Source organism: Hordeum vulgare, chromosome 3H, assembly GCF_904849725.1.
Source record: "Hordeum vulgare subsp. vulgare chromosome 3H, MorexV3_pseudomolecules_assembly, whole genome shotgun sequence".
Taxonomy (NCBI): Eukaryota; Viridiplantae; Streptophyta; class Magnoliopsida; order Poales; family Poaceae; genus Hordeum; species Hordeum vulgare.
In genome coordinates this window covers 563,450,457-563,467,024 of record NC_058520.1, presented here as the reverse complement: position 1 = coordinate 563,467,024, position 16,568 = coordinate 563,450,457, and the positions used below count along the sequence as shown (strand labels likewise).

Below are 16,568 nucleotides of genomic sequence, written 5' to 3'. Positions count from 1 at the left end.
ATCTCATCTATTTAATGAACACACACTCCTACACGTTTTTTTAAGAAAGACAACGCTCCTACTCTCTCTCCCTCTTCTCTTTTGGAGTGTACATCCTTTTTTTTTGGGAGACACGAGTGGACACTCCTACTCTCCAGATCTAGCCAAACGGGCCGTGTAAATCGGACCGGCCCGACAGTCTGCATGCCTGGCACGATGTCTCCGTGGGAGGACGAGGACGAGGCCCAGCACTAGCCTCACTCCCGAACCCAAACCCCTGTGATTTTGCCTCCTCGGGTCTCGCCGTCGGCGTAGCCACCGCCACCGCCACCGCCACCGCCGTGCAAGTCCGACCCCCCCCCCCCCTCTTCCTCGCCAGGCCGGTGCCGCCCCTTCCTAACCGCCTCGTTCCTCGCCGCGCCGGCGCTCGCTTCGCCAGTTAGCGACAGAGGAACTCAGTGGCGACGATGTCTTCGTGGGAGGACGAGGACTCTGCCGCCGCGTCGGCCGCGGCGACCACGGACGTGGAGCTCCTGAAGCGGGCTTGGCGCAACGAGAAGGCCGCGCCGGAAATCCTCCACTTCGACTCCGCCCTCGTCTCCCGCGCCCGCGAGCAGATCCAGCTCCTCGTTAGCCCTCCCACCCCCTCTCGCTTCACTATTTTACCCTATAAATATTGGTTGCGCCGTCGTTCTTCACAATACTGAATGTTTCTGATTCTTGATGACGACCTGCGTGGTGAAACCAGGAGGAGACGCTCGATGACTTCACGGATAACGGCGTCGACGACCTGGTGGTCTCGCTCTACCAGATGGACCTCGACCGCACGCTCTTCCTGCTCCGCTCCTACCTACGCCTCCGCCTGCAGAAGGTCAGGCTGAATCCAGTCTCTGTAGTCTGTAAGGTTCAGTTACTGACAGAAATGTTGCATTATTGGCAATTACTTGACCTCGTTGTGCTGATGTCTGTAGATTGAGAAGTACATGGCCCACATCGCCAATTCTGACGACCTCTTGAGCCGGCTGTCGCAGCAGGAGCAACGATTCGCCAAGAGGTATCTCTCTACTCAATTGGGCCGTCTAGTGGTTGTTTGTGCTTGTTTTGTCGCTGAAGTGACGCTCCCTTGTTGATCTGTCGGAAGCTGCAAGGAGATCATGGAGAAGCATCTCGAGCAGTCGGTGCTGTCGAAGCTTCCATATGGTTATGACTCGGTAACGAGGCAATCCTTATCGAGCACGGAGGATGACATGGGTATCCCACTTGATCTTGAAATCAGCATGTTTCTTTGTCGCACTTTACTGCATCACTTATTTATAGCTTCAGCCATACATAAGCTACTCAGTATGATGGTTAGTACTTCACCGTTTAAGCGCCCAACTTGATATGTCTGTATGTTTACATTTCATTCAACTAATCTGTGACAAATAGATTTTTGGATCCTTGTTACGGCATCACTAATGAACATGTACTTGCAAGTTGATTTTGAATAACAGAACTAACTTGACAGGTTCATAAAAGGGCCTCACTACACACATGCCTCTTGAAGTCTCATTTGGTGCTATATAGTTCAGTGTACATTGTACTGATACATAAACCTTGTCTGGAATATTCCTTCCAGAAAATAATGCTCATTACTAAATACTACCTCCGTTCCAAAATAAGTGCCTTAACTTTGTACTAGCTTTAGAACAAAATTGTACTAAGCTTAATACACTTATTTTGGGACAGAGGGAGTACTAATAGAGCTGTAGAAACAGTTTTTAAGAATAAAATGGCCTGCGTCACTGAAATATAACTTTCTTTTTTCGAAACGGAGGCAAAGATTGCCTCATCTATTAATAAGCAGAAGAGAATTGCCCAGTTAATTATGGAAAACCGGGCAAAAACCGGTACAGCAAGGGCCAAGCCCATTCCCATAGTCTGAAACACACAGGGCAAAGCCCCCGTTATCGACGACACGTCGACCTACGACCACACAACGCAACTCCGACTCTGACGGAGAACTCTGAAGGACAAAACCAGGCACGACTGGCGGCATGGGAGATCGTCGAACGGGCTACCTGCAGCCAGTCATCGTATACCGCAGGGCTTCGCCGCCGCAGCTTCGACTCCATAGCAACAAACAAACCGTGGACACGTCGAAGAAGAGCCGACTATCGCAACCATTGTCGCGTCGCCGACATCGCTCCCACCATCATCGTTGCCACAGAAGTCTGGACACCACACCCGCCACCAACCACCATCCACTGGTCCTGCTCACCGACGCCAAGCTCCCAAGACGAAGCCCCAAGAGTGAATACAACACCGTAGCGCTGCCATCGTCCGATCGCAGATCAAGATTTCCCCGGGAGAGGCCGAAATGGCCAGATCCGTGCAGGAGGGATGGGAGAACAAGCAGCGATGCCTCCAAGAAGGTCAACGACGGCCACAACCGCCGCCATTGCTGGTCATGGCACGAGGCCAAGACATAGTTTTCACCAAGCTCCACACCACCTCGGCCGCACATCATCCCGCATTGGCGTCGGCAAGCCCACCAAACATCACCACCATCGAAGCTGCCCATCGACGAAGAAGCACAAGACACGCCGCAGCCAACCGCACCTCGCGGAGACCACCGACGGCCGGAGACCAGATCCGCATCACACGCTGCCAGAGTGCACTTCCTCGTCGCCACGGGCCTTCGATCCGCGCACCTCGAGGGGCGTCCATGCGAAGCCAGACCGCGCAGGCACACACCGGTCACGCCCCGTGCGGCCGAAGCCGTTGCTCGAGCACCGAACATGCCGCTCAAGCCCCTCCACCATGAGATCTGCCATATCAGTCCCTGCCGCCTGTGGATCTCGTGCCGCCGCAACACCTCTGCCCCAAGCTCCACACAAGCTCCGACCGGAGGCACGCCGGCCGACCAGATCCACCGCAGCCCTCACCGGTCCACCCCGCTGCCCACCCAGCTCACGCCAGCAAGCAGCAGATCCGGCGCGGCCCATGCCCCTCACCTAGCAGAGCCTCGCCGGGGACACCTCCCGCGCCTTGCCATCCGGCCGCCCAACTCGCGCCCAGGCCGTGCATGCCCACGCCTCGCACAGACCACACACGCCCTCACCTCGCCCAGCCGGCGCGCACCTTCACGCCCGCCCGTGTGGCGAGGCAGCACTCCATCCACCGCGCGCCCCCGACGGCAAACAGCGGGAGCTCGGACTCGTCGCGCATCTCTGAGGGCGAGCCGCCCCCGCGCCGCTCTTGCTCCTCGCGAGACGAGACAGGTCCCGCCACCGCGGACGCCGCACTGGCTTTGCCGGCGGCGCTCTCCGGCGGCGGCGAGGGGAAAGGTAGGGGGCAGGGGTGGCGGCGGCGGCGATTTAGGGTTTCTCCCGGGTCGCTGCGGGGAGCGACACGGGAGCAGGGTGGGCTACTGGAATGGTAGCCTGTAATTCAAAATATCAATACTCGGGGTGCTCTCTTCTGACAACAGCATCTGAAATGTAACTACTCCCTCCGTCCCAGAATAAGTGTCTTAAGCTTAGTACAACTTTATACTAGAGCTAGTACAAAGTTGAGACAGTTATTTTGGGACGGAGGGAGTATTATTTGTTTAATAAAGCATCTGATTATAGTAATGTGCCTTATAAGCTGCTTATCTTGAATGGTTTTACCATTTGTTTCTTGTCTCCTACCTGAGCTCGAAATATTTGTATGCAATGTAGATTTGTTGGAATCATCACGATTGGTTTCATCATGTACTTATATAATATTCTGACAATTTTAAAGTGAAAAAGCAAGTGCATGACTGCACAACATGACAGGGAAGCCTGAGGTAGTAGTTACAGAGCACTAAAATACTAAGATACATTACATACAGATAGAGCATGACAAGTTAGGAGAGTCAATCTTGGACTGTGATGGTGCATCTTTCTATCATTTCTAAGTTTAGTCACCAGATTTTCACGAGTCCCCTCATTCAGCCGAAGATTCATGCTGACAATCTTATGGCTTGTAATAATGACTGCAAATGTAACCCAGTTACCGCTGTATATCCAGTTAAGCATTTTAACTTACCAGTAATAACCAACAACTGACATGGATGTTATGGAGCTGATTCAGTAGTCAGTACTCTATCTAGGCATTAGCAAGAACTGGAACCTGAACCTTACTTTTCAGCAAGTAACAAGAGCAAAGAAAGGTCATATAATAGTTATGCTGTCCAATATTAATAACAGATGTTGGACATCTTTTTACTGTTCATGTATGTATTTTTATTGCTGACAATGTTTTTATCCTTTTTGTTGCTGATTTGCTGAAGATGCAAGAGAATTGTGTTTGTCGCACGTAGTCAGCTTTGAGACACCATCTGACTTTGTTTTCGAATGCCTTGTGCAGTTCCAGAGCCTCAGCTTGACACATTTGTCTTCTGCAAGACCAAGAGTGACGTAGGAGCATTCCAGCTCGATGACATGTAAGTGCCTACACACAGATGGTCTTTATCATTTCACTTCCTTGAACTGCGCTAACTTGTGATGCTTGCTTCCATGAAGAGGGGAAGAAGTTGTGGATTTGGTTGCTGACGACCTGTATGTCCTTCGGTACAAGTCCATCAAGGGCCTTGTGGAGGCCGGACGAATTGACCTTATTTGATATAAGCCACAAAGCAGCATTAAGCAGATCATAAATCCTTAGCGCCAGAATCTTTTGAATTCCTGGCAAGGTAGAAATGAAGTGGTTCAAATGTGTGTACTCCACAACGAATCGGTTAGGAGAATGGACTGTCTTTGTATGTATCAGTATCTATTGTTTTGTCTGAATTGTCTCCAACTCATGTCCTTCAAGAATCAAAATTGTTATGTTGTTGGTAAGAAGCATTCAAATCACCAGTGATCATTAAAAGATTTGCATTGCCTAACAATGTTCAGCATCAACCAACCAGCTGAATATTTGCTTTCGGCAGTGATCTATCTAACATACAAACAGAAGTACCATGAGAAAGCAGATCGATTGCATTGGACATGGATTTGCCTTTGCTGACGACCCATTGCTGGCAATGTTATATGGCGGTCATGTTATATGGTGGAACCCCACTCAACTTTTGATGTTTGAATATTTGCTTTCACAAATTTTCATCTGTTTTGCCACAAAATGATGATCCCATGGTGAATTCCCAATGGTACGGGATGAACCGTGCAATTCTTTTGCACACGACAGGTTCAAGATAAGACCGTCATACCAATCGCTCTACATCTACATGCCCTTACAACGCTGGACGTGTACGAAAGAACTCCATTAAACATATACCGCGATCAAATTATTGACCTGCCGCCACTGATATACCCATGAAATGATCAGCACGGCTTGCGCTGGCGAAAGGGAAGGGCAGCAGAGCAGCAACTCGCGGACGCCGTCAAGGCGCAATCGTGCGTATCCTAAGCAGCATGCACACATGACGCGGCAGTCGCTACGCCAGACGCTCTACTTCCCGGCGTTTCTACTGGCACGCCAACGGGCGGCGCCGAGCTCAGCCCGCCGTGCACCCCGGGCGCGATGGTCGTGCCGCCCGGCGTGGCCTACAACGCGGCCATCTCACGCTGCTCCCGCGCGGGCCTGCACCAGCGCGCTCTCGCCCTGCTCCACGAGATGCGCGCCCGTGGCCACCGCGCCGACGAGTACACCCTCCCGCCCGCCCTCAACTCCGCCGCGCTCCTCCGGCTCCCCGCCGACGCGCTCCACTCCCTCCTCCTCCGCGCGGGCCTCGCCGCGCACCTCCACGTCGCCAACGCGCTCGTCGACGCCTACGCCAAGCTGTCCCGCCACGGCGCCGCGCGGGCCGTGTTCGACGAAATGCCGCGCCGCGACGTGGTCAGCTGGACCTCCCTCCTCACGGGGCTCGCGCGCTCCCGGTCCCACGACTCGGCCCTGCAGGTCTACCGCGACATGGTCGCCGCCGGCGTCGGCCCGGACGAGTTCTCCGTCGCGGCCGCGCTGAGCTCGTGCGCCGGGGCGACGGCGCTGGAGCTGGGCCGGTCGGTGCACGCCGCCGCGGTCCGGCTCGCGCTCGACCCGTTCCTCTCCGTCGGGAACTCGCTGGTCTCCATGTACGCCAAGACCGGCTCGCTCGGCGAGGCCAAGAAGGTCTTCGACGCGACGCGGGTCGACCGGTGCGACCCCATCACGTGGACGGCGCTGATTGTCGGGTACGCGCAGAACGGCCGGGGCAGGGAGTCGCTGGAGATCTACGCCGACATGGTCCGGTCCGGGTGCAGGCCGGACTACGTGACCTTCATCGGCCTTCTCTTCGCGTGCAGCCACGCCGGCCTGGTCGACGCCGGCCGGGCGCACTTCCGGTCCATGCAGGCCGAGCACGGCATCGCGCCCGGGGCAGACCACTACGCGTGCATGGTGGACCTGCTCGGGCGCGCCGGGCGGCTCGACGAGGCCATGGACCTGCTGAACCGGAGCACGACGAGGCTGGACGCCACGGTCTGGAAGGCGCTGCTGGCCGCGTGCCGGACGCACCGGAACGCCGAGCTCGCCGAGCACGCGGCCGCGATGGTGTGGAGGCTCGACCCGACGGACGCCGTGCCGTACGTCATGCTGTCGAACCTGTACTCGCGGGCGGGGAGGTGGGGCGACGTGGCGAGGGTCCGGACGTCGATGAAGGCGAGAGGGATCACCAAGGAGCCCGGCTGCAGCTGGGTGGCGGCCAACGGCGTGACGCACCTGTTCTACGTGGAGGACCGCCGGCACCCGCGGGCGGCCGAGGTCTACCGGAAGGTGGAGGAGATGACGGAGAGGATCCGCGGCCAAGGGTACGTGGCGGACACCGCGTGGGCGCTGCAGGACGAGGGGCCGGAGGGGAGGGAGAAGGGCCTGGCGCACCACAGCGAGAGGCTCGCCGTGGCGTTCGGGCTGCTCGCCGTGCCGGCCGGCGCGCCCATCCGCGTGTTCAAGAACCTCCGGGTGTGCGGGGACTGCCACGCTGCGATCAAGATGGTCGCCCAGGCGTACGGCAGGGAGATCGTACTGAGGGACTCCAACTGCTTCCATCACATGAAGGATGGTGCGTGCTCGTGCGGCGACTACTGGTAGGTTAGGTGGGTTCAGCGCCGGCTGGCAGGTGCAACAACAGTCCCTGCCTCTGCCTCATTTTTGGTAGATCAAGCGTAGCAGGAATTAGGGATGTGGATAAGAGAGCTGGGTGAGGACACTGAGAAGAGACAGTTTTTCCCTCTCCGACAACCGCTTGTATTTCTAGATTAGATTGCACCAAAAGATGCCAGTGATGTACATTCTCGTGCTACTTTTGCTATTTGAATGGCCCTTTTGCTATGTAATCCTACCATTCTATTCGTCGTCAATATCCTTTACAGCATCCTGGAAAACAAAGAGGAGAGGCAGTTAGCAATAGTAGCCAAGGTTGACAAAAAGAAAATAACACATCTCAATAGTTGATTTCCACTTGTTATATACACACCACAAAAGCTTAATTACCTTTGCAAGCCGTGTTACATAAGTAGCAGCAACGGCTGTAACTAATAGCCCTATGCCCAGTGTCAATAGCTGGTTGTTTCCTCCCAAACCGATTTCCGTCTCATCTTGCTGCAAAATGAGGGAGCCATGTCTTAGTTGGTTCCAATATTCAAGCTGCTTGATAAAAAAAATCTCATCAACCATATGAGTTCATCATTGTTTCAACCGTCCTGACTACACATACAGCTGAATTTTCAAAATACCAAATGAAACACCATGTTCTAATTCTCTGGTGAAACATTTGAGCTGCTAACAAGCAACACCTAGACTAAGGGATGCCTTGAGTTGGATTAAGGTGTCCGCATTTTGATATATACAAGTGTTTTTTCATTCTGGACACTTCACTGAAAAGCAGACACATATAATCAACATGCTGCGGGACACCCCCATATCCATGGGATGGGCACCGTTCTTATGAGCTACTATTTGGTTCTGTCTATGGCACATCTAAGCAAAGTTGTGAGAATCGCGACTCAAGTCTTAGAATCTTACGACCTTACGATCCAAACTAGCCCCTTCGATTCTACGATTTTGCTCATAGAATCTAAGTTTCTATGATCCTGGTAGTTAAGATTCTACGTGGCGGAGCTCGGTTTTAGCCACTCCATGAAAATGAGCTGCACGCTGTTCCGCTCTGCTCTTTTGACTCCGGAGTTGGTGCTTTCAGTGCCGCTCCGTCTGCTTCAGGAGCACACTTGAGGAGTGGAGAGGATCCGAACATGCACTTAGATGTGCTATACTTATTGCACATCTAAATGTGCTTTAGCAAAACTGTATTATATAAGGGAAGTAGAGAACAGACAGTATGTAAGGCATTCTGATTAACAAGTTAGAAAAACATTATCTATCAGCATTGGAAGATGAAATGAGTTTGACGGCTTGAAAGAGTATAGTGGACCAGTATCCCTGATGTAGCAACAAAAGCAAGTTTGCCAAGAAAAGATTAACTAAGAAAAGATCGACGGTACGAACTTACAATTATAGCTCGCCCAAATGCACCAGCACTGACATAGGCCCATGTTCCTGGAAGCATGCCCAACCAACTGCATGCGTACAAAAGCAATATCTGAGGTAACATTGCTTTATAAAAGAAGGAAAAATACCGATGGCAACTTTTTTAGTGTAATATTCCTTCGCAAAAGAATGCTCAATTTGTAGTGGATCAGAAGGTCAGTCCCTTAACCAGGTATATGACATCTGCTACTCCTTTGATTTTGAATCGCATGCGTCCGGAATAACATTGGACGCTGATAAGTCCCGAATGTTCGAGATTTTCCCATGGCAAATCGAACTTTTTGTGTGGCAATTTATATACGCGAGGGATGGCAAGTTTAGTTGGTAAGCATGGCAATTCCGCCCTCAGTTTGTTTTTTGCCAGGAAATTGCCGTGCTTGTGAAATAAACTTGTCATCTTCGCGTCAACTAGAGTTGCCATAAAAAACGTTTGATTTGCCATGGGAAAATCCCAAACGTTCAGGATTTATCATTTCCGATAACATTACTATACTACATCATGAATCATGCATATGAAACTTTAAGTTCATAGGTCGTTAAGAACAGCTAAATTTCTCAATGAATGCAGTTTGCTCTGTGGGATAGAAGTTTAAGGCTATGTACTTAACATAAAGTTTTCTGTTAGATTCATGGACAATCCCAAAAAACAATAAGGAAGTGTTGAGGGAGTAGAACTAACCTGCCCAACACGTAGGGTATGAACTTGACTGAAGTCAAGCCATACAGGTAGTTCCCAAGGGAGAAAGGTAATAGGGGACTCAAACGAAGCAGGGTCACAACCTTGAATCCATTTTCACCGATTGCTTTATCAATCGCCAGAAACTTCTTGTTTCCTTCAACCATCTTAAGAATACGCTCTCTAGCAAAGTATCTAGCGATGAGAAAGGCCACAGCGGCAGCTAGCTATACAGTCGACAAAGTTCAATGAGAAAATGCATAACATCAGAATGAAAACAAAAATGTTATTCATGTTGAAGTTACTTACTGTCCCACTGATTGAAACCATAATAGTACCAGTAACACTACCGAATAATAGACCTGCAGTCATGGTCAACGGTACTGCTGGAATCGCAAGAACCTGAATCAAACAAACACCATCATTAGTATTGATCCAAAGTTGCAACCCTAAATTCATTGCCAAGATCTGTAGTGCAATAGCTAGTTTAGGTGGAAATGATCATAAGCCTTGACAAGAAGGTAGAAGACTAAGGTTGATTATTCAAGAATATACCTCCAATCCTGCATAGGCAAGTATAAACAACGCGTACCCAGCAGTGCCATAGCCTGTTCATGCAAAGCAATATGAAAGTTTAACCACAAATGTCCAAGGAAGGCGTTTACTTGAAAGATTTCGTAATGATCAAACAGGAACCAGCAGATATGCGAATGGCTAGTTCTGCAGTCCAATGGTCTAAGCACTAGAATCACCAGCTATATTTGAACATAGAATTCGCAGGGCATTTCATTAATTTCTACTAGGAGCACAGCTTAGGCCAAACAAGTAGCGCAAAGCAAGCAGAGCTAGGAGCAGTGGAGCACAGCTGGATTGTTCGTTCCATTACCCTCAATGAACCCGGAGAAGTGCGTGAGGAAGGTATTGATCTGGTCCTTGTACACGTACCCGGCGGCCCCGAACCCCCCTACGACCCCGACCAGCACAGCCCCGGCGAGCAGAGTCCCGGTGAGGGCCCCCGAGACCCCGCCGCCCTCCTCCTCCTCCTCCTCCTTCCCCTTCTTCTTCTCCTGGTCTGCGGCGGAGCGGCGGTCGTCGGGGCTGGGGCCGCCCCCGCCGCCACCGAAGCGGAAGGGGAGGTTGGGCGAGGCCTTGCGCAGCGTGCCCTTGTCGGACTCCCGCAGCGAGGAGAGCGGCGGGTGGAAGGCCCGGCGGTGGCGCCACCGCCACGGCGAGCAGCCCCGCGCCGCGCAGGGCGGCGAGAAGTGGGAGGAGAGGACGGGCGAGGGGGAGAGCTGCTGCGGCGAGAGGAGGTGCGGCTGCCTCATGGGGTCGGGCTGTCAGGCCAGGGGGCGCGGCGCGGCTTGCTTAACGCGCGGGCTGTGCGGCCATGAGAGCTCGGAAGCGATAAGAGGCGTGGGAGAGAGAGAGCGAGGGGGGAGAGAACGGAACGGGGGAGGGAGGAAGGCGCTGGAGAGTGAATGGAGAGAGAGGGACACGTGGCGGCATGTGGGGGCGGGGGTGGCGCGCGGCCGGAGCGCGCGGTGGCTGCGGCGCGGGCCCGCCCTCGTCCGGCCCGCTGTCGCTGCGGCCCTGCTCTGTGCCGTTCCGTGGTGGCCGGAAGCCAGTAGAGCTGCTGAGATTCCGAAACCTGAGCGCGTGGTCTGTGATTGGTGCAACGGAATCTGTGATCGAACTGGGAAAGATGCCCTCCAGATTTTATCTCCCCGCAGCATCTGTAGTACCTTCAAACCCTTAAAATCTTAAAAATAGATAAACGCTTCCAACCACCGCGCCGGCTGAATCGTTCGGCCGGTCGCGCGGGCCGCGTGCGCTTTGCTGGTCAGGACATGCAACTTTTATTCCGTGTAAATTTGCTACTAGCATTTTTTCTATTTGTTACATTTGCCCACTAAAAAAGTTGCATTCACGTTTGGTTGCAACTTGACTTCGCCGGGTTTTTCGCTACAACCGATGTTTTGTTTTTTGCTACAACAATGTTAATTTTTGCTACAACCGGTATTATTTTTTGCTGCAACCGTTCACTAAAAAAGTTGCATACACGTTCATTAGGGTTGCAACCCGAGTTCATCGGATTGTTTTGCTACAACCATTTTTTTTGTTTTGCTACCACACATCATCAACTTCTTTTTTTGCTACGACCATGTTGATATTTTTTTTGCTACAACTATATTTTTATTACAACCGTTGACGAAAATTGTTGCATCGTGAACGAAATTTGTTGCATTGAGAGAATAATGTTGTATGGAGATTCTAACGATACAGCCCGCGTACAGCTGGCGGATAAGGCGGCCCGTGCGCGACCGGCCGAACGATTCGGCCGGCGCGCCGGCGCAGAGCACTGCCCTTAAAAGTAACTGTTTTTTTACAGTTTGCGAGAAAAAAACGCGTAGACTAGAACCCCTTAACCCTCAAACCCTCTCCCAACCTGTACAAGTGAGGATTAGGGAGCAAAATCTACCCCAACCCTCACTTGTGATCCATCCGAGCGCGGGAGGGAATTTTCCCATCCCAACTGCTCCCGCGCCCACCCGAGCCATCGCCGGCAGCCTCTCCACCCGCAGCCACCGTCCCGCCCCCGGCCGCCGCCCGCACCACCTCCCCAGCCGCCGCCGCCGCCGTCTCGCCTCCCGGGCGCCTCTCCTCCCGTCCCGCACCGCGCCCCGGTTGCCCCGCCCCGCCCCCCGGCCGCCGCCCACACCACCTCCCCAGCCGTCGCCGTCGTCTCGCCTCCCGACCGCCTCTCCTCCCATCCCGCCCTACCCCCCGGCTGCCCCGCCCCGCCCCCGGCCGCCGCCCGTAGCAGGCCGGCCGCCTCTCCTCCCCTCGATCTCCCTGTCCGGCCTCCGCCCAGGCCCCCGCCCGCCGCCCGCAGCAGGTCGGCCTCCTCCCGCCTGCGCCCGCCCCGCCCCGCCCCCCGGCAGCCACCCGCCCACTCCACCTCCTCCCGCCCGCCCCCGGCCGCCGCCCGCAGCAGGCTGGCCTGAGGCGGCCGCGCCCTCCGCCTCCCGGAGCAAGAGGCCGGCACGCCCCCGCGCCCTCAGCCCTTAGCCTCCCGCCCCTGGTCATCCGGTTGTATGGTGATGAGTATCTTCGGGCACCCAACGAGGAAGATACAAAGAGATTGATGGAGATGAATGAAAAAAGGGGATGGCCGGGGATGCATGGTAGTCTTGATTGCATGCATTGTACATGAAAAATTGTCCAAAGGCATGGCACAGAATGTATTGCGGTAAAAGTCGTGATGCTACCATTGTGCTTGAGGTCGTGGCATCAGATGACACATGGATTTGGCATTCATTTTTTGGTTTGCCAGGAACACTCAATGATATTAATGTGCTCAATAGATCTCCTTTGTTTGCAAGATTAGTTTCTGGGGATGCTCGAACTTGCAACTACAAAATCATGGACAATGAGTACTCAATGGGATACTATCTCACCGATGGAATTTACCCCGATTAGGCAACTCTTGTGAAGTCCATCAAGGAGAAAAATGGGGTGCGCTTAACCAGAAAGAGGCTCATTTCACCAAGGCACAAGAGGCAGCCCGCAAGGATATTGAGAGAGCTTTCGGTGTTTTACAAGCAAGGTTTGCCATAGTTCGGGGACCAGCTCATTTTTGGGACAAAAAATCCTTGGAGAACATCATGAAATGTTGTGTGATTCTACACAACATGATCATCAAGGATGAGAGAGGGTTAAACTGCCTTGTTTCTATGACAATGTTGGTACCCGTGTGCAACCGGAAAGAAACCCTTCTTGCATACAAGCTTTTCTTCAAGCACATCGTCAGATTGAGGATGCACACACTCAGGGGCAACTCCGGGATGATCTAGTAGAGCACCAGTGGCAGTTGGTTGGGCAGCGCCAAGGCCCATGATCTACCTTTGTTTACTTTTCTATGTCCTATTTGATTCGAACAATTATTGCAATTTGCTTGAAAACATTGTTGTAATAACTTGAATGATTATTGTGTGTTTGAAAGTACTATTCGGTGTTGTAATAATAACTAGAATGATTATTGTTCGCTTCAAACCATTATTGGGATGATGAAAATTGTGATATGTCAAATGACAGTTTTAAGGGTTGGGGGTGCGGCAAAGACTAGAACCCTCAAACTCAACCCTTATAACGGAATATTTCGTTATAAGGGTTGGGTTTGAGGGTTCTAGTCTTTGCCCCTCCTTTTTAACCCTTAAAAGTGCCAAAAGATGCCAATTCTCAACCCTTAAACTAGTTTGAGGGTTCGAGGATTTGAGGGTACTACTAGAGATGCTCTCAGAATCCTACACCAACTGAGCTGACCCTCTTAACAGCTCTCACGCTAACTTTTAAATAAACTCAACTCGTCGTTAAAGCAACTTTAACTACGCGACGACACGCGCTTTTGTCTGTATTTTGTCCGTTTGGATCGGTTCGTCCGTTCTCCTTTGCGAATGGGTCGACCGTGCGTCTAACGGATCGATTACCGATTCATTTTTCTTCCACGCACATACAATTTTTAACGTTAAACCGACCGGCGGTCATAGGTCATGACATCTATCATGTCAGCGTCGAGAGTTCGCGCGGCCATATGTGGTAGCGGAGCTAGCTTTTCACATCACGGTGGTCCGCTCCAAAAAAATTTGACAAAAAATTTAACATGCAAACGTTCTAACTAGTTCTCAGTATCACATCAAAAAAAGATCAATATGGTTTTACAAACACACTAGAATTCTCAATTAAAACTAAGTTTTGCATAAAGAATCATACATAGTACATACTAGATGGACCATAGACATACCTTGAGAAGTCCAAAAAGACTATGTTTCTGGCCTACGTTTATGCATTGCCATGAATGTACCAATTAAATCATCTTCATTCACCTCGGAGAAAGCATCCCTCTTAATGTATGTGATTAGGCTATCATCCAAAAGATTATGACCCATATTATTTCTCAACTTGCTCTTGACTATGCCCATGATAGAAAAATATCTCTCAACACTTGTTGTTTCCACCGGTAGAACCAATACCGATTTTAGAAGCAAGTACACCAATTGGTGAACTATATGTCTCCCTGTTTGAACAAGCTTAACCGAGAGATCAACAGGATTTCCAAGGCCTCGGAAGTTATCATCTTTCCTCATATCATCTGTGTAGTTATCAAGTTGTAGTTCAAGGTGTAGCAAGTCAGCACTTGAAAAATCTTTGGGATAAAATTCAACAGGTCTTCGTACCTTGCGTGAATCACAAGAATCAAATGAGATGAAGGGATTCAATACCAATTTTAAAAGCAGAACAAATTTTAGAAGCAAGTTCACATACCTTTTGTGCATCAAAAGCAGCAAATGAATTGGCGGGATTCAAAGCAGACATACAAGATAGCAACTCCATATTGATCTCATCAAACCGATTTTCAAGCTCTTGACTAATTTGATCAATGACTATAAGAAAAACTTCTCTTCTAAAGCGATCATTGATACGTCCATTTTGCATCATGCTTTTATGTCAATATTTACTGCATTATGGTCTGTTATTACACATTTTGGTATAATACTTATGCCCTTTCTCTCTTATTTTACAAGGTTTACATGAAGAGTGAGAATGTCGACAACTAGAATTCTGGACTGGAAACGAAGCAAATCCAAGAGACCTATTCTACACAACTCCAAAAGTCCTGAAAAGTTACATAGAATTGTTTTGGAATATATAAAAAATATTGGGCGAAAGAAATACCAGAGGGGACCCACCAGGAGGTCACAAGCCAGGGGCGCGGCCTACCCTAGTTCATCTCTTGTATCCGATCTTTGTCTCAAAACCTCAGATTGGTACGTGTGGGTTGCTAGTAGTGTTGATTACTCCTTGTAGTTGATGCTAGTTGGTTTACTTGGTGGAAGATTATAAGTTCAGATCCTTTATAATTATTAATACTCCTCTGATTATGAAAATTAATATGCTTTGTGAGTAATTACGTTTGTTCCTGAGGACATGGGATAAGTCTTGTTATAAGTAATCATGTGAATTTGGTATTCGTTCGATATTTTGATGAGATGTATGTTGTCTCGCCTCTAGTGGTGTCATGTGAACGTCGACTACATGACACTTCACCATTATTTGGGCCTAGGTAAAGGCATTGGGAAGTAATAAGTAGATGATGGGTTGCTAGAGTGACAAAAGCTTAAACCCTAGTTTATGTGTTGCTTCGTAAGGGGCTGATTTGGATCCATACGTTTCATGCTATGGTTAGATTTATCTTAATTCTTATTTCGTAGTTGCGGATGCTTGCGAGAGAGGTTAATCATAGGTGGGATGTTTGTACAAGTAAGGGAAGCACCCAAGCACCGGTCCACCCACATATCAAATTATCAAAGTAACGAACGCGAATCATATGAGCAGGATGAAAACTAGCTTGACAGAAATTCCCATGTGTCCTCGGAAGCACTTTGCTTTATATAAGAGTTTGTCCAGGCTTGTCCTTTTCTACAAAAAGGATTGGGCCACCTTGCTGCACCATTGTTACATTTGTTACTTGCTACCCGTTACGAATTACTTTATCACAAAACTATCTGTTACCGATAATTTCAGAGCTTGGAGGGAACACCTTAGTGAAAACCGCTGTCATTTCGTTCTGCTCCTGTTGGGTTCGACACTATTACTTATCGAAAGGACTACGATAGATCCTCTACACTTGTGGGTCATCAATACTCTTTTCGGGCGCCGTTGACGGGGAGTGAAGTGCCTTTGGTAAGTGGAACTTGTTAAGGAAAATTTTATATACTGTGCTGAAATTTACTGTCACTTGTCACTATGAAAAATAATCCTTTGAGGGGCTTGTTTGGGGTATCTTCACCCCGACCGGAAGCACAAAGAGATGCTCCTCAACCTGCTGCACCTACTAAAAATATTTATTATGAAATTCCTTCGGGTATGGTAGAAAAACTGCTAGCTAATCCTTATGCAGGAGATGGAACACTACATCCTGATTTGCACCTAATTTATGTGGATGAAGTTTGTGGATTATTTAAGTTTGCAGGTATGCCCGAGGATGATGTCAAGAAGAAGGTCTTTCCTTTATGTTTGAAGGAAAAGGCGTTGACATGGTATAGGCTATGTGATGATATTGGATCATGGAACTAAAACCGATTGAAATTGGAATTTCATTAGAAGTTTTATCCTATGCATTTGGTTCATCGTGATCAGAATTATATCTGTAATTTTTGGTCTCGTGAAGGAGAAATAATCTCTCAAGCTTGGGGGATGCTTAAGTCAATGTTATATTCATGCTCCAATCATGAGCTCCCGAGAGAAATTATTATTCAGAATTTTTATGCTCGGCTCTCTCGTAATGATCAATCCATGCTCGACACTTCTTGTGCTTGTTCCT

At 50.2% G+C, this 16,568-nt stretch overlaps 3 protein-coding genes across 3 annotated transcripts; 2 read left to right on the top strand and 1 right to left on the bottom strand.

Moving 5' to 3' along the window:
• The first annotated feature begins 231 nt into the window (after nt 1-231).
• LOC123445112 (DNA replication complex GINS protein SLD5) lies at nt 232-4,832 on the top strand. Its single transcript, XM_045122046.1, has 6 exons — nt 232-608; nt 728-850; nt 951-1,033; nt 1,121-1,230; nt 4,357-4,432; nt 4,512-4,832. The coding sequence occupies exons 1-6, from the start codon at nt 447-449 to the stop codon at nt 4,609-4,611; spliced, it is 654 nt and encodes a 217-aa protein (XP_044977981.1). The 5' UTR covers nt 232-446; the 3' UTR covers nt 4,612-4,832.
• Nucleotides 4,833-4,935: 103 nt separating this feature from the next.
• Nucleotides 4,936-7,301, top strand: LOC123445110 (pentatricopeptide repeat-containing protein At2g03880, mitochondrial-like). The gene has a single exon (XM_045122044.1). It carries the CDS (start codon nt 5,512-5,514, stop codon nt 7,054-7,056), a length of 1,545 nt encoding a protein of 514 aa, XP_044977979.1. The 5' UTR covers nt 4,936-5,511; the 3' UTR covers nt 7,057-7,301.
• LOC123445111 (TVP38/TMEM64 family membrane protein slr0305) lies at nt 7,189-10,630 on the bottom strand. Its single transcript, XM_045122045.1, has 7 exons — nt 10,074-10,630; nt 9,743-9,795; nt 9,497-9,589; nt 9,191-9,414; nt 8,474-8,540; nt 7,459-7,566; nt 7,189-7,341 (listed from the first exon to the last, which is right to left on the bottom strand). Exons 1-7 carry the CDS (start codon nt 10,510-10,512, stop codon nt 7,312-7,314), a joined length of 1,014 nt encoding a protein of 337 aa, XP_044977980.1. The 5' UTR covers nt 10,513-10,630; the 3' UTR covers nt 7,189-7,311.
• Nucleotides 10,631-16,568: the final 5,938 nt, after the last annotated feature.

What these genes read in the sequence shown, in the direction of transcription:
- LOC123445112 (XM_045122046.1), top strand. Translation starts at nt 447, where the DNA reads ATGTCTTCGTGGGAGGACGAGGACTCTGCCGCCGCGTCGGCCGCGGCG. An exon ending in GCGAGCAGATCCAGCTCCTC is followed by an intron (nt 609 to 727) that starts GTTAGCCCTCCC and finishes TGGTGAAACCAG; the next exon opens with GAGGAGACGCTCGATGACTT. An exon ending in GAGCAACGATTCGCCAAGAG is followed by an intron (nt 1,034 to 1,120) that starts GTATCTCTCTAC and finishes ATCTGTCGGAAG; the next exon opens with CTGCAAGGAGATCATGGAGA.
- LOC123445110 (XM_045122044.1), top strand. Translation starts at nt 5,512, where the DNA reads ATGGTCGTGCCGCCCGGCGTGGCCTACAACGCGGCCATCTCACGCTGC.
- LOC123445111 (XM_045122045.1), bottom strand. Translation starts at nt 10,512, where the DNA reads ATGAGGCAGCCGCACCTCCTCTCGCCGCAGCAGCTCTCCCCCTCGCCC. An exon ending in TTGCCTATGCAGGATTGGAG is followed by an intron (nt 9,590 to 9,742) that starts GTATATTCTTGA and finishes TGTTTGATTCAG; the next exon opens with GTTCTTGCGATTCCAGCAGT. An exon ending in ATACCCTACGTGTTGGGCAG is followed by an intron (nt 8,541 to 9,190) that starts GTTAGTTCTACT and finishes GTACGCATGCAG; the next exon opens with TTGGTTGGGCATGCTTCCAG.